Below are 17,521 nucleotides of genomic sequence, written 5' to 3'. Positions count from 1 at the left end.
GGTATGACCATGTGCATCTGAAACAGAACAAATCCAAAATCAGCAGATGAGAGGTTAATCTAGAACCATATAACATACATTCATGTAAGTGATACCTAATTTTGCTCTTTAACAATGTGTAATAAGTATTAGAAAATCTCTTTTTTTTTTTTTCTTTTGAGGATTTGTATTAAGCTCATATTCCACTTCATTACTGAGTATAAAGTTAGCCTTTAAGGGGAAATAGCTGCTAGCAAGCGGATCCTTTATTAGTATTACTATTTAATATAAATATTTAATGTTTAATATGATTGTTATTGTTCTTTAATTATACTTAATTAATTTGTCCTGTGTTTTGGGTTTGTGGGATCATTTTAGTAGGGGTGGTTTTGTTGTTTTAGTTTATTGGTGGGGTTTTGGTTTTTTTTCTTTGTTTATTTTGGAAGATTATTTTTCAATCCCAAGGATTCTGGGGAAATATGAGGAAGTATTGGTTTGGAGAATGGTAGTCTTGCAACTGATCTATCTCTATGGCAAAGAAAATCCACCTGAGCACCAGGATTTTAGTTAGAGTGGTGTAAGTCTAGTTAAAAGGTAGCCCATTTCTCATTCAGTTGTCATAAAGTATTAATAGAGGTGTTAATGAACTATGCATACACTCCTTTAAATAGTGTTTCAGTTGCATATTAACGTGTTTTCTTGTACTACATTAGTAAATGAGTTACAATTGAATAATCTATGTTCCTCCTTTTGGAATAGGCTAAGAAATGGGAGCATAAATAACAGAAAATACTAGCTGAACTTTAAAATTGAAAAATTTTTGAATGACTGATTTATCTCCTTTTATGCCAGTTAGCTGTTGAATTTCTTCCCACCACTCATTGTGCAGGCAATGCTGCACATGGCTGCATGTTGATATGGATTAAGGAACTGGCATAACTGTCAATTTATGTCTTAAGGTTTCCACTGCCACAAATTTCTTTCTCTGTTGTTGTTACCTTTAATAGAAAAGTAGAATGCAACTCTCTTGAACTTTATAGCTTGGACAAGTTTCATTAGTAAATTGTGTGTGTGACCTTTCAGATTTTTAACATGAGTTTTGGAAGATTTTACAAGTTAACTAATTGTTAAAGTAAGTATAGAAACCAGCTCACATGTAGCATTGGTTTTGCCTATTTTCTGCCAGTGGACACTCTGTTATTTTCCTGATGATTAAATCATTCATATTGCAAGTTTATAAAAATAAACAATCATAAGTGACAAATATTGTTTTTCTTATTTTAATCTCAGACACACAAATGCATCTGGAATGACAGAAGTCAATCCATACACGTTTTCTTTGTCGTTTTGTTGGAAAACTATCTTAAGCTGGAATACCTTTTCTTAAAATTGCATCAGTCTAACACATAAAATCACTTGATTGAATTAATGCTTCAATTAACAGTTGCTTGATTTTATTTCGGTCTTTGAGTATGGTGGTGACAGAGCCTTTGTCAGTTTCCAACTTAGTTTGATTTCTTTTTAGATAGGAACGTCATTGTAAATCAATTAGAAGATGAAATTAATAACAGACACCCTAACAATACTTCCTTCTGTAGCAATGACATGTTCTAATTGCTTATAATATAGCAATTCTTGACGATAGGGGGCTTATGGGCAGAAAACAGACTCTTCAGAACAAAGATGTTCAGCTATAAAGAATTCCCTGTAAAGTCTTCAGGGGAATAAAATTCCTTTCTCTACAGTTTGACATTTAGATTGACATATTGTAGCTTCATTTCTAGATGCGCCACTCAGAAATACCCTCAAAGTTTTAGGAGGTTAGCTTGTAAAGTAGTTGAGCTCTTAAAACCTATTAAAAATTGAATTTCCCAGTACTCTGAAGATGTTAATCTCTTCTTATATCAGAATCCATCATGGAAAATAGATGAGAACCTTGGATCTTTTTGAAATTTGGCAGTGCATTCAGCATATACTACCAGCAGATAATAACTCCATCTCTTACGGCTGCTTACATTACTTTTCAAAGGATCTTGTTGTTAATTGCTTGAAACTTTGCCAAGCTGTAACAGGTTGGGCTGGAATTTTCCACTTAAAGAAAAGAAAAGGGCAATATGGATTCCTCATTTCCTGTATGCTAAATGAAGTAGGGGCCTGTGGGAAAACTAGTATGCAATCAAATAATTAAACACTCTGCCATAAAGCATGCAGCTAGGGAGAGGAGTTGAGGGGAGCATATAACTTGACTTTTGACTTCTTCCATCCTTTCAACACTTGACTGCATGACTTTCTTTTGTGCATAACAAGGTATGATGTTACGTCAGTTATTTGTGACTGCTGACATAGTGAAAAAAATGCATGTGACGTTGATATCCCTGAATTTGATCATGAGTTTTGGGGGGTGTTCATGTTCTTTTGGGGTTTCTTTCCTGTTTGGATTTTTTTTTTATTTTACTTGGATTTTTTCGAATTTTTTCTTTTAGTTTGGCCCTAACCAGCAATAGAATGACTTTAGTACTTCTGGGACTGAAACATCAGCTACTTCTGTGTATGTAATCAGATATCCAAGACCAGTGCATGAATACAGAATGCTCTGTAGATCCTTGAATTAGAAATCCTGGTCTGCTAGATTTAGCAGGCTTGCACCCCTTTTTGGAAAAACTCTATTTTCTCATAAAAATGTTGGCTTGCCTTAGCCTTGGCTCATTGTGACTTCTGACTCTATGTCACACTCATTTTATCTGCAGGCCGTGGTTTGGTCATTTTGCATGCACTGCACCCTAACTCCTGAAACTCAAACTTATGTGACACATTTTGCCTGGGATCCCTATCCTCTGGTGACAAAGACAGCAAAAAAAAAAATAAAAAAAGAAAAAAAAACCTAACTGGACCTAGTCCAATTTTCTTTCATCAAGAAAATCCTCCATAGCCCCTGTAAATACTCAAAGTAGCTCCCGTGGTAAGAGTTCCTTCTATTTTACTTCTTTGAGCATGTAGGTGACACCTTTTTCTCTGAGTTTTGGGGGTGTGGTAGTTGGCTTCAAGCTTGAATAAAGAACGTTGGTCCTTCTCTCTCTCCTTGATGCCCGCACAGCTATTAATTTCCTTGTAAGGCAGAACTGAGGGCAGTGACTCACCTGGAGGCAGCCTTAGCCGACCTCTACTTGGGTCAGCTGTAGTCCTCTCTTGATACTCCAGTGGTGGCACTCGATAAACTGTGATTTCATAATTTTGGGAAAATACTTAGCCATTTATTTGGAATGAATCAGCTGGTGAGATGATGAAATCCTGACTTCCCTGTAGGCATTTTCAGTCTGTCATTGGCTTGGGCAAGGGCACATTTATGCCTGGAGCCCTTGTGAGAGAGCTGTGTAAATACAGGGTATTAATCTGAAAGCTGCTGTTCTTCACCATTACATACTTGTTCAATATTGCTTATTTCCAAACTTTGAGTAATCTGGTTGTTTGCTTCTTGGAGAAAGAGCCTGTCTTTCCCTGTATGCTAAATTCTTTCTCAGAAACTTCAAGACTACAATTATCTGTACCTCAGTAAATGGCTTTCTGACATCTCATTCATCTGTTGTTCTTCAGCACTGCCTGCCTCAGACTCTCGCCGTAAAGGATTTCACTTTGAAAAGTGTCCGATTTTGGTCATTTCGTACATGACTTCTTAAGACTAGCGATTTTAAAATTATGAATGTTATATTCCAATTTAAACTAATTGTGGCAGATGGCCTAATTTAACTACATTCAGAGATTAGGTTTTTTTTAATATCTTGCCCTTCCCTCTGTAGTTTCAGGAGTGTTTTCTTAACCTTTCTGTGTTTTTTAAAAAAATCTAGTTTCTTGATGTATTATAATTAAATGCAAACACTTTCCATATTCTCCCTACCATTCCATGCTGTGTAATGTAGACTGATGGAAAAGAAGTAACTTTTCTACAGTAGGTGTGATAAAATTTCTGTCACTTTGAGACTTCTGACTGAAACCTAGCAGCTGGAGGTCTCTCTTGCAATTCTGTTCCAACAAGACTTTCATCTCAACCATGCTCTTTCAGCCCTAATAAGGCCATAACTCAATCTCCTCACTCAAGTGTCTGTAAGGCTTTTTTTTGTGTGTGTGTGTCATTGCAGGTGTTCAAAGCACTTCACCCTTTTCAAGATCTCTGCCCATTTAATACATAGCAAATTATAAATGAGATAATAAATTATGGAAGCCTTAAGAAATCTGGGGCATTCTCACTAGCTTTTGTTTCACCCTGCAGGAGAAGCCTATATGAGAATGAGCCGGCTGCCAGAAGCAGAGCGCTGGTACGTGGAGTCACTGCGATCCAAGAGTGACCACATCCCAGCCCATCTCACCTACGGAAAACTGCTGGCTCTGACGGTGAGTTAATCAGCAGCTCCTGGGAGCTGGTCCCAGGCCCTTCGAGTAGATGAGGTAAAGGGACGGGAAGACTTTAGCCTGAAAATTGCTTATTGCCCTATTTGTTACGCTATTTCAGTCATGCCTTCTAATTAAGGATTTTGACAGTGTCGGGTTTTTTTGTGAAACATTGCATCTGTTCCTGAAATAGAGCTACCTCTGTGCCAGAAGAAAACAGTTATAATAGGATAGAAACTTTATAACAGATAGTAAGGTTTCTCTGGTTGAAAAAGCCTTTATTATAAGTAGTTTCGATCACAATTAATGATATTAATACAAAAAGATATTCAGTGTTTGACCCAGGGTTGTTGTAGCAGCCTATGGCAGAGGTAGGGGGGTGACCTATACTTTGTGAATTACATGTCTCATGCTTTGAATTTACACTTCTCTAGGAGTATCTCTTTGAGCATGTGAAAAGAAATACTCAACTACTAAGGACTAGTTCTAAAAAAATCAGAAGAGTTGGACTTTTTGATTTCTTCCAAATTTACTTAGCCTTTTGAGTATAGATGAGCTTGTAGCTCCAACTAAACTAGCCCCATATGATAGCTATAGCAGAGTGCCAGTCCTTCCTTGGTTTTCACACATTTTGAAGATGAAAACGGATTTCTATTTTATTCAATGAAATAATTATGTTTTAAAACTGCCTTTCACTTATTTTCCATTTCTCATTCCTATTTTTCTGATCATATCGTCTTTCCTGTTTATCTCTTCTACATTTACTTTCATTGTTCACCCCAGCGGTTTCGTATTTCCTTTCTATGCTCTACTGATAAGCCTTTGTATGGCTCTTCAATCCTTATGCCCCAGTCTGAATATCTTCCTCAACTTTTCACCTAGCTATAAGCTTTTACTCTGACCTTGCTTATGCCTTGTCCAGTCTTCAAGCAGAAAATGTCCTTGGACACAGGTAGAGATCCAGTGAAGAAAAATATTCATAATTAATTTCAGTAGATCCATTGCTGCTAAAAGTATCTGAATTTGGAAAAAGGGGGAGAAATTAGAACAGAAGTTTTCTATATGAGTAACAAGTGACAACATAATCAGAAAGACTTAAAAATTGTTCAGTGTTATCACGTAATGTCAGATACAGAGTTTGATTAAAAACTACCTGGATGGGATTTTTTTAGCTTGTAATGGAAGTTAAGATCGTTGTGTTATATCCCCACTGCCTGTCAGTTCCAGGCCCTGGAAAGGAAGCTTTTTGCTACAGTTTCCACTTACAGTTAAAATTTCTTGGATATTGACAAATACATGCACTCGCTGATTACCTTCCTCTGGGACAGAACTGCAAGTAGGTTATACAGCAAAATTTCCTCATTTACCTTGCTTTTCTGGCAGGTATCTTCATATCTTGCACCTAAGCATAATAGGAGAAAGTCAGTGTTACTGGTTTCTTCTCAGCAGATCTTTGACACAAAAGTTCTAAGTTATTGGAATTGCTTTGGGGAAAGAGTTTTCTCAATTAAAATTAATTTTTTTTTTCCTTTTTCTTTTTTTTTCTTCTTTTCTATTCCACACATACCCCTGTACCCCAGTACTCCTCTGGTTAATTTTGTACATTTTGTGAACTGCTGAGTATATGAAATACGAGGTCTGCTAGGGAAAGTCTTGCAGTTGTTCTGGGAAACAAGGTCTCACAGTTTTCTTCAAAATAACAAAATCCCCAAATCCCATAACTCTGTACAAAAATTGTGAGCCACTAAAAAGAAATTTTTCATTTTGTCCCCTCATTATGAAAGTTCAGGTGTAGGATTAAACATTAGTGGCATACCCCAACTTTGGGAAGGAAGTGATGAAAAATGTATGCAAATCCTTATAATAGAATTGAACTTTTTACTCTTCTCCAGGGATATAAACGCAAGATACATGTGGGGTGGATTGTGCCTTGAGGATCTGAACTATATTTGTGGAAGAATGTGTCTCATGAGCAAAAAGGACAGGAGCTGTATACAACTTTGAACACTGAATACTGCACTGTGATAGGCAATAAAATACTCTGCCTATCCTTCCCAACGCACACTTGCTTACCTATACTTGCTCTGTGCCAAATTGTAGTCTATTATCATCGTGTTTGTTTGTTACCATCTCCTGACACTTTTTTCTTTTATTACTGTTGCTTCTTCTCATATTCATGGCAGTATGTACAGATAGGGTTCATGTCCATTCTATTAACAGCAGCATAAGCTGAAAAGATGATGCTGATGTCCTGTTGGCTTGTAGTGACATAGGACTTCATAAACACATAACAAGACAACATGTTGATGAAAAAGTAGAGATGTCAGAAAATTTTTCAGGTGGTTATGTCATTCATGAAAAAAAAAAGTTCATTCACCTTTGATCTGTTGAAATTTGGCATTTATTTCATTTAATTCTTTCAGCTACAAAGTTTGAAAAGACATTCAGCAGGAAAATGGATGATGTAGAGATTTGGCAGTAGAATATGGATTTTTGTCTCCATGTTGGTCACTTATCCTTAGTCAGTTTTGCAGCCTAGCATCTGCTCAGTGATTCACATTAAATGAATTTTGTCTAGTTTCTAGTATACTGAATTGTACTAGTATTAGTTCCCATCGCAAATATATGATTGCCGTAACTGACATGCTTCCTGGAAGTCTGCATAGCTTTCCTTGGGATTCAATAGCATTAGAGCTGCTCCCTTTGGCATTGCTGTTTCAGCCCATACCTAACTTGAGGTACCACTGTGATTTATTCTTCTGGTAAACTTTGCTACCTAGGCTCATGATCATTTTCTCACAGCCTGTATATTTAGGAGAAAGAAAAGCCTACTTCAGTTAGTTTTCAGATGTTAGAGAAGAGACATTTTAGAGGCTTCTTTCCCCATATCTGTTGGAACCAAACCTTCAGAATTTTTACAAGCCTGTTTCTGACTATAAGTGCTGAGACAAAATGATTGATAACACTTCTTTGTCTCTCTTTTCCAGGAGAGAAATGTGAGATGGTTGATGAAGTGAAGGGTGGAAGTGGGTGCTAATATAGATAGAAAATTTTTCTCTGTCAGTGAAATTGGGGGGTGAGGGAGGAGAGGAGGAAGGTTTCAGACAAGTTCCTAAGTACCAGCCAAAGGCAATTCTAGTATAAAACCCCCTAGCAGTAAAGTCAATCCTGTAAAGTTCACAAATTCAGCTATGTTTTACTTCCTGACTTAAAATCCAACGAAGTGGCTTAAGTTTAACCCCAGCTTTTCTGCCTCCTCAAACCTGTTGCCAGTATTAATGCTTACTAAAAGCAGCATGACATAGAATCATAGAATCATAAGATCATATAATCATTTAGCTTGGAAAAGACCCTTAAGAGCATTGAGTCCGACTGTTAACCTAGCACTGCCAAGTCCACTACTAAACCATGTCCCTAAGTGCCACTGCTACGCATCCTTTAAATACCTCCAGAGATGGTGACTCAACCACTTCCCTGGGCAGCCTGTTCCAATGCTCAACAACCCTTTCGGTGAAGAAATTTTTCCTAATATCCAACCTAAACCTCCCCTGGTGCAACTTGAGGCCATTTCCTCTTGTCCTGTCACTTGTTACTTGGGAAAAGAGGCTGGCCCCCCACCTCCCTACAACCCCCTTTCAGGTAGTTGTAGAGAGCGATAAGGTCTCCCCTCAGCCTCCTTTTCTCCAGGCTAAACAACCCCAGATCCCTCAGCCGCTCTTCATAAGACTTGTGCTCTAGACCTTTCTCCAGCTTTGTTGCTCTTCTTTGAACATGCTCCAGCACCTCTGTGTCTTTCTTGTCATGAGGGGCCCAAAACTGAACACAGGATTCGAAGTGCGGCCTCACCAGTGCCGAGTACAGGGGGACGATCACTGCCCTGCTCCTGCTGGCCACACTAGTTCTGATACAGGCCAGGATGCCGTTGGCCTTCTTGGCCACCTGGGCACACTGCTGGCTCATACTCAGCTGGCTGTTGACCAACACCCCCAGGTCCTTTTCCGATGGACAGCTTTCCAGCCACTCTTCCCCAAGGCTGTAGTGTTGCATGGGGTTGTTGTGACCCAGGTGCAGGACCCAGCACGGAGCCTTGTTGAACCTCATACAGCTGGCCTTGGCCCATCGATCCAGCCTGTCCAGATCCCTCTGTAGAGTCTTCCTGCCCTCGAGCAGATCAACACTCCCACCCAACTTGGTGGCATCTGCAAACTTACTGAGGGTGCACTCGATCCCCTCGTCCAGATCCTTGATAAAGATATTAAACAGAACGGGCCCCAATACTGAGCCCTGGGGAACACCACTTGTGACCGGCCACCAACTGGATTTAACTCCATTCACCACAAACTTCATTTAACTCCATTTACCACACGCTTCATTTAATCCCTTAGTGCCAGTCTGGATACCTGGACCTCCTTCTTGTACCTTCTGTTTTCTTTGCCTTCGCATAAGGAACAGTGAGGGTGACTATGCCCAGTGTGTAGACTAGAGATTTGCAAAATTGCTTACTAGTTACAGCAGACTATCCTTTTCCAACTTTCAGCAAAAGCTTTTCAGAGTTTCATCAATGGGGACATAGAGACAAATGAGCATTCTAGAGTGTAAACTGTTTATTTTGTTCATGTTGTGTTGTGGTTTAACCCCAGCCAGCAACTAAACACCACGCAGCCGCTCACTCACTCCCCCCCACCCAGTGGGATGGGGGAGAAAATCGGGAAAAGAAGCAAAACCCGTGGGTTGAGATAAGAACGGTTTAATAGAACAGAAAAGAAGAAACTAATAATGATAATGATAACACTAATAAAATGACAACAGCAATAATGAAAGGATTGGAATGTACAAATGATGCGCAGTGCAATTGCTCACCACCCGCCGACTGACGCCCAGCCAGTCCCCCGAGCGGCGAATCCCTGCCCCCCACTTCCCCGTTTCTGTACTGGATGGGACGTCACATGGTATGGAATACCCCGTTGGCCAGTTTGGGTCAGGTGCCCTGGCTGTGTCCTGTGCCAACTTCTTGTGCCCCTCCAGCTTTCTCACTGGCTGGGCATGAGAAGCTGAAAAATCCTTGACATTAGTCTAAACACTACTGAGCAACAACTGAAAACATCAGTGTTATCAACATTCTTCGCTCTGAACTCAAAACATAGCACTGTACCAGCTACTAGGAAGACAGTTAACTCTATCCCAGCTGAAACCAGGACATGTTGTCTGGCCTTGGTTCTGTCAAATGCAAACTAGGAACTCTGCATGTTTTCTAAATCCACAATGACCTGTGCCTTTTCTTTTTCTTTTTTATTTCAATACTGAGTTCTACAGCACACTTAAAATAAAGGCACCATATACTAGATGAGTTTATTAGCTTAACAATGAAAAATAAGTTTGAGTTGGGTTTTTTTTTATTATTATTTCCAACGTGACCAATAACCTTCATAAGCAATCTGATCTAAAAAAAAATGTTAACTCTACTTTGAGCAGGGGATTGGACAGGATGATATTCAAGGACTCTTCCAACATGAATCGTTCTATGATTCTATATGCCTGCCTTTATTTTGATGCTGAAGCTTGTTCCAGTTTACTAAAATGCAGTGTTTTGAATCAAAGTCGAGGTACAGACATGTATTTAATATTAACACCTATTATCCTCTCTTACTGAAAAGAGATTTTAGAGAAGGATTAGCTTCTACCAGAATGACTTACCTTTTGCAAGGTCATGAGTGGCATGTAAAACTATAAAGAAGGTAAATTACAATACATCTACTGTGATAAATTTAAAATTATTACAGTCATGCTGCAAGTGACAGATACTAATTGATGTCATCATCTCAGGTTGATTTTACTAGTTTCCTATTTGCGCAGAGCTAATGTCACTACTCTTCCAAAGGGCAATTTAAATCTTAAACTTGCATTTTGTGAGAGGTGAAATGAACAATAGTAAGCAAAAGCATAATCTATGCTATTTAATTTTACTTGTGCTGATTCTTTTGGTTTTGTATATAGAATAGAATAATTTCAGTTGTAAGGGACCTACAACGATCATCTAGTCCAGCTGCCTGACCAATTCAGGGCTGACCAAAAGTTAAAACATGTTATTAAGGGCACTGTCCAAATGCCTCTTAAACACTGACAGGCTTGGGGCACCGACCACCTCTCTAGGAAGCCTGTTCCAGGGTTTGACCACCCTCTCAGTAAAGAAATGCTTCCTAGTGTCTAGCCTAAACCTCGTCTGGCACAGGTTTGAACCATTCCCATGTGTCCCATCCCTGGACCCCAGGGAGAAGAGCTCAGCACCTCCCTCCCCACGTCCCCTCCTCGGGAAGCTGCAGAGAGCAAGGAGGTCGCCCCTCAGCCTCCTTCTCTCCAAACTAGACAAACCCAACGTCCTCAGCCGCTCCTCACAGGACATGCCGTCCAGCCCTGCCACCAGCTTTCTTGTCCTCCTCTGGACGCATTCAAGGACCTGAACATCCTTCTTAAATCATGGGGCCCAGAACTGCACACAGTACTCAGGGTGAGGCTGCACCAATGCTGAATAAAATATGCTCAATAAAAGCACATACAATTTGTAAATTATTTCATTCATAAGTTTCCATATGTTCCAGAAAAAGTCTTCAGAAGACAACACGATGTTTTGTTATTTCTGTTCAACATTCTCTTCGGAGATGAACATCACTGACAACCTCTGTGGGTGTTAATAAGTAGTTTGTTTGTTTACTTCTAGAAATGTTTTAATGAACAGTTAAAAATGTATTTATTCAAGAACAGGAGAATTCTTGAGAAAGGACATTATTTTTTCTGAGTTTATAAGTATGTGAAAATTGAAAGTATAGAGTGTTACAAGCCCAGTCTTTGACAGGTGATTAGACAAACCTCAAGAAATAATATTTTCTTCTCCAAAGCCTACACAAATTTTTGCATGTGTTTCTGGGAATATGGAAAGATGCAAAACCAAAGTAACCCAATAAAGTAAAAAGTGAAATAAAAATCCAAATAAAACAAGCTTCCCTTCCCTACCCCTGAAAACCTGCTGGTGACAAACTCTTATCCATCAATAATAATTTTAAATACTAAACATGGCATTTCTGCACAAAATTATTCTCAGTAAGGTTTGCTTCCTGAAAATCTTTAAAGATACATTCATAAAACTCAGAAAATGCTGTTCAGCTTGTAATAACTGTAATTTACAATGACACACACCAAAACAAAGAAACAAACAGAAACCAAACCAAAAATAGCTGTTAATTTGTTATTGATTCTTGAAATACGTAAGTGGTGTAGTTCTAATTTGCATGCAATAAAACCTTTGGAGTAAAAAATTACTTATTAGTACTAAAACAATTCTCTCTGTTTTTATTTTAATGCAAATATTTGTCTTGATGCTTGTTAGCTTTCTTGGGATACAAGAAATGCCAGGTGAACTTAGGCGTGCTGCTGTATATGCAGAAAAAAACAGACCAACTTAAGAGCTCCAAAGGAATAGCTAATGAATTTACAGTCTTTTTACCTGATATCATAAGTTACAAGTATTTCATAACCACTATATTGGGTAATGTTATATGTTCATACCTAAAAATTACAGCTCACTAAGCTACAATTTTCCTGAAAATATATTAGAAAAGCATAATTTAGTGGTTGAAAAGCATGATTAGTAGCTCAGCTAGTAGAATAATTGGAAAATAGCCAGTTGTCTGGGGCTTAAGTTTGTGCTTTTTCTTTTTTTTTATTATTTTTTCAGAAAGAACATGTAGCTGTTTAGGACTGCAGTGCTTTAGCATTATGTGCTTTTCATATCTTCAACTCGTTAAGCTGCATGAATTACTTGAGAAATTTATTTGTCAATGATGTGACATGTTAGCTGACCTAGCCAATCTGGTAGCACAGGAGCTTGGTACCACAGCATCTGAGCCTCATCCCTTGCTCAGGTAATTTATATATAAAGAAAAGCATAATTTTTGTAAAAGGCTTTAAAATTGCAAGGCTCCCAGTTCTAAGATAAAAATGAGTCTGTCAAAAATGACAGTGCCTGGTGAGGCCTTGAGCATGTGCTGTAATTCATCTTCCATTTTATGAGCAGACCTTCTAGAAGAGAAAGGGTTGGCGATCATGCTAAAAAAAAATTGGTTATAAGCAAGGCTTTTAAATTTTTTTCCTCTTCTCACTTTAGTCTTCCTAAAGAGAAGACTAAGAAACCCTCCCTCCTAATGACTGGCCTCTCTGCCATCAGGCAGTAGATGGTTGTTATAGTAGCATGCTAGTCTGAGAAGCTTTATTTCAATTATAAATAAATCTGTTTTGATGTTTTGTTTTATCTGTTTTGAGTGAACTTGAGCCCACAAACCACCCCTCATAGCTTGCAGTAGTGCCTATAATTGCTAAAGTACTTAGGGACAGCCCCATATTGTAACATTTAGCGTGTTGCATCTAGGAATTACAGGCTTTGCTATATTTCTTTGGAAAAAATTGCACAGTGTTTTCTTGCATTTTACACGGCACCACACAGTGCTGTTAATCTCCTATTTTTTACTGGCTTGGAAAATCACCCAAAGTGCTGTAAGAAAAATTTACTTTGCCTCATAAAATTTCTGTGTTACAGCTCCAAACCATATTAAACTCGGTAATAATCACCCTAGAAGATTCCCTAAAATCTAAAATATTTTATTTTAAAATGTTTTTTCCAAAGGGGGATGGGGAGAATGCAGACATAAACATGATAGAGGCTGGCAGTGTTTTGGATTAAAATAAAAGAAACAGGATTGTGACATTCAAGTATCAGCATTGAAGTTAAATACTTTTTTTAAGTTTCAGAATACTCCCTCCTCAGTGGGTGGCCGTATTTTTGCCTGCAGTTGTTTGTTGCTTATGTTCCTGACAAACAGAAGGCCAGAGAGGTATCCTGCCATTTTTGGTTAGTTGTGAAATTACTCAGAATGCCACTATCAAATACCCTACTGTATTCAGTAATTGGTGTAGTCCTTGAAAGTCATTTCAAAACAAATATAAATAAATGGCAACATAGAAATAAATGGAAGGTAGGAAGAACAGAAAGAAATGGGACAGCAGGGGAAAAAGGGAAACCAGTGCAATAATGAATAGACTAATTCAACATTTACTAAATCTGTAATTGCTTGCTGCTGCTGTTCCAGCACAGAAAGGAAACTTGCATTTCTGTTGGACAATTCTGTCATATTGTCATTTTTTGTGTCACTGGTTGATTGCTGCTCTTTTTCTGTCTCTCTAGATTTACACAAATTGGAAGAAAGCAGGGATGAGGTAGAACAGGTCCGATGTCAAAAGAATCATGACTGGTTTTAAGACATAGCAATTGAAATGCTATATATGTTAAATTTAGGTATGTTTTTCTAGAACAGTTAATCCCTTCTTTCAGTAATCAATTCCTTTAAAAGAAACAAAAAATATTTTTAGTAATACTTCTTTTGGGAATGATAAATAAATGCCTACACATACAGAAATCTTTAATTTATGAAAAGACATTTTCTGAATGGGTCAATCTAATTAGATCAGCAAAGCTGTTAGATATTTCATTTTGGGAGACTAAATCCCTTGGCTGTTAGTACTGCCTCTAGGAAGAATTTTTTAATGAAAATCAGATATTTCAGTTAAACTCCCATCACAACAGCATATAAATGACATTGAGTCCTTGAGAAGACCCTCCCTAAGAAATCGAGTTAAGCTAAGCAATAGCCACTGCTACTTTTCTGTCATGTATTCAGTTTGTCTTTGGAGTCTGACACAGACACTATGATTTTTCTTGCCACTTAAAATCCCTTGAGGGTTAAAACTGATCCAAGCACAAAGTTTGCATTTAGTTCTGAAATTTGCAAAATGTCAGAAGTTGTTTTCATTTTTGTTTCCAGTTTACAAGCAATTTGCTTGTAGGGGTGGGGTGGGAGGGGTGGGTTTCCCTCTTCAATGTGGAAAGTCATGTTTATTGACTTCAGAACCACAAGCCCTAGTTTTGTAAGGTTTGGTTATCTGATGTATCTGGAGCATTAACACCTCCGGGCTGAATGTCAGGATTTCCGAACTACAGAAGTTTCAATAGCTGACATCTATTGAGCTTGTATTTCTTCTGAGGCTGGCCACATGCCATAAGTATTGCATCCATAGATATACTTTTCAGTCCCCTTAGGACATATGCTTGGCTGCATGCCAAATGTAACAGAATTAATTGTAAAACAGAGTATTTTCATTTAAACATAACATATCCGCCTAACTAGTTGGTAAATGACTCTGGAGCAGGTATTTAGGCACATAACCCCTCACTAACCTCCTTAAGGGATCTCATCTTCTGTATCTTGTTTCTAACTTCCTGTAGACAGGAAAAGGGGAGCCCTAAACTTCTCGCTTTACTTAACATAAATTTAAAGCTTGTTATAGAAAACATCACTGACACAGGATGAACTGCTTTCATGAAAGAAAGAGATCTTTTTGGTTTGCTACATGGTTGAATATAGCCGCTAGTCACCTGTAATTACTCTGTGTGCAGTAATTTTGTCCGTAATCATAGAAAAATGCATGATATAGGCCAAATTTAGCTTAGAAGAAATTCATAGGACTCAGTGAAAACAGTATGTGGAGATAGTAAATTTATATTCTTATTACTGGCCAGTGAAATATGAGTAGATATTAATACAGTACTTTATCAGAAAATAAAAAATGTAGCTTAAGACTGAATGGAAAAAAGTGCCTAACATGGAAATTTACTTAACATTTCATTACATATTCTTGATATAAAATAATCTAAACCTTAATGACCGAGGTGAACATTTCAATATAGGTCTAGACAGTAAATAAATCACAAGGTGTGGAATGAAAGCTGTTCTTTAAAAGTTTACTTAAGACTATACACAATCTTTCTTGGTGCTAACAGTGACGTAAGATGAGGTAAATTCCTTTTAGACTTCAAGTTGCCCCAAAAGAAAGATGAAAAAATAGGTATATCTTTTAAAAAAAACCCAAACAAAACAACAACAAATTTCAACAACAACAACAAAAAATCCTATGCCTGTATTTCTTTCCTATATCATTTTGAATACTCTAATAAAACAAGAATGCTTTTTGTGATATGAAATGTATAAAACAAGAAAATGGATGTCAAATAGCTCTAATATATTATTGATTAATCAGATACATGCTGCTTTACTTGAAGAAAATGTCACCTTAAAGGCTCTGAATCATGCCCCAAGCCAGTAAAGTTATGACCTGTGCTTTAAATTCCTAAATCTGTGTATAAGCAGTGGTGTCAGATTCAAAAATGCTGAAGCTCCACTGGATTCCCACCAAAGTCAATGGGCAGTGCTTAAATCTCAGGTGTCTGGTTATCATGCCATTAATTATCCCTGTAGATGTAGACTCAAGAACACAGTTTATGTTATTACTCTCTAAAATAACCTTGACTCATAGAAAAATCACATCAACTTGAGAAGAATCTCAGTCAGGCTAGTAGATGGATTTTTAGTCAACGAAAACCCACCTGTGGTTGAAGGAGGGCTAACATGATATATTTAGATGGAAGCCAACCACCTAAGGTGCAAATAGAGGATTAAACTAAAACAAAACATTGCATTTTATTGATCCTACCAAGGCTTATTCCTAAAAGTAAGTTACTGGATTACACAAGCAGTATGCATAGACTTATGTGCACGTGAGGACCTGGTCCAGTGAAATGACTGGGAAGGAGAGCATCAGTCATGACCTCAGGGCCAAGGCTATGTAAATGTGTCACGCTGGACAATGAGAAAATTGCCTCATTTACTGCAAGGTAAAGATTAGTTTATGGTGAATTATTGTGGATTAGTAGACACAGATTTATACCCTAATTTCCTCCAGAGTAATCCAGTTCTTGCTCCCATACACTGAGATTAATATGCTACACCAGAGAAATATTCTCATGTTCTTGAAGTTACTAGAGAGCCAAAACTTGAGAGGATCAGTACTAATAACAGTACTCTGTTTCTCACTGTGATCATCTAAGGATATGAGAGAGGAAAACTTTGTTTGAAAAGATAGCATCTTTTACAAGCCCACTGATATTAGTTGGGCAAAGAAGGGCTTTGCATGACTGTAAATCCCTCCCCCCACAACTATTTGTTTTTCTAATGAAATATATAGCACTTCTTATTACAAATCACTTCTTGTTACAAATCTTGCCTCGTGTGTGTTTTTCTGGGCCAGATGTTAACCTTTAGAAGTCATTGCTTCTCTGCCATGTTCAGGTGTTTTTATTTTATTATAATAAAGATGAGATAAAGAGGCAAGATTTACCTCTTTGCTGCACAGAAGGTATGGAGACTGAGATAAATTTTGGACCTTTGATGTAAATAATGCAAGTCCTATGTATTTCAGTGGGACTAGCGTTTCACATACAAATTATAGTGCAAGATATTCACGTTGTAATTTAGAGTGAAGAAGGAAGAGTTGTAGAACTAAAAGCAAAATGGGGGGAAAAGAAGAATCCATTTAGCTACTAAATACTAAAGTTGTTTCTTAAGTATTACTATTTAGAGAAGGGATGGGGACCTCGCGTGTGTCGGTGACCTCATTGTAAGATGCAACTCTCTAGTTCCTGTTTCCTTAGTCCAGCTATGTAAAAACTTTTGAAGACTTTATCACTAATTTACTCAGTATCATGCCATTTAAATTGTCTTTTGCCTGTCCTGTCACAGCTTTTGTAAGGCAGAAGGAACTGGTTATGAAGCAGATATGCAGGTCTGCAGTAACTTAAAGAAACGTGAAATGAAGTCACAGGTTCAGTTCAGACGTTTTTACCATCCTTATGTAGTCTCTCTGTGACTTTAAAATGTCCTAGAGAGGAAGAAGGAAATATGTAAAATAATCATTTTTTCTGTATTCAGTGTCCGCAGTTTAATCAATCTTCCATTAAGAAATCTGTTCATAATTCAATTTGTTTTATTAAAAACATGAATGCTTGCCAAAAAAAATTGAGCAGATGCAGGGAATGACAGTCAACTACATTTGTGACACAAATTGAGTTACTTATGCAATCACATTATTACCAGTTAAAGCTGGTAAAACCATATTGAAGAGTGAAGTCTCTGCTTTACTGGTTAAACCCTTACACACTTTCAAGAATGATGAATATTTACAAAATATAAAGTTGGTTTAAATTGCAGAGACCACCTAA

The 17,521-nt window shown here is 37.7% G+C and overlaps 1 protein-coding gene across 1 annotated transcript in view; it reads left to right on the top strand.

The window, feature by feature from the left end:
* Window positions 1-17,521, top strand: part of TMTC2 (transmembrane O-mannosyltransferase targeting cadherins 2) — a 259,189-nt gene that overhangs the window by 190,725 nt on the left and 50,943 nt on the right. Inside the window, exon 8 of the mRNA XM_052774546.1 lies at window positions 4,244-4,365. Within this exon, the coding sequence (XP_052630506.1) occupies window positions 4,244-4,365 (122 nt within the window). The remainder of the gene's footprint in view (window positions 1-4,243; window positions 4,366-17,521) is intronic.

Source organism: Harpia harpyja, chromosome 23, assembly GCF_026419915.1.
Source record: "Harpia harpyja isolate bHarHar1 chromosome 23, bHarHar1 primary haplotype, whole genome shotgun sequence".
In the NCBI taxonomy this organism is placed as follows: domain Eukaryota; kingdom Metazoa; phylum Chordata; class Aves; order Accipitriformes; family Accipitridae; genus Harpia; species Harpia harpyja.
Note: the sequence above shows the minus strand (reverse complement) of the source record. Positions and strands in the feature narration are given on the sequence as shown.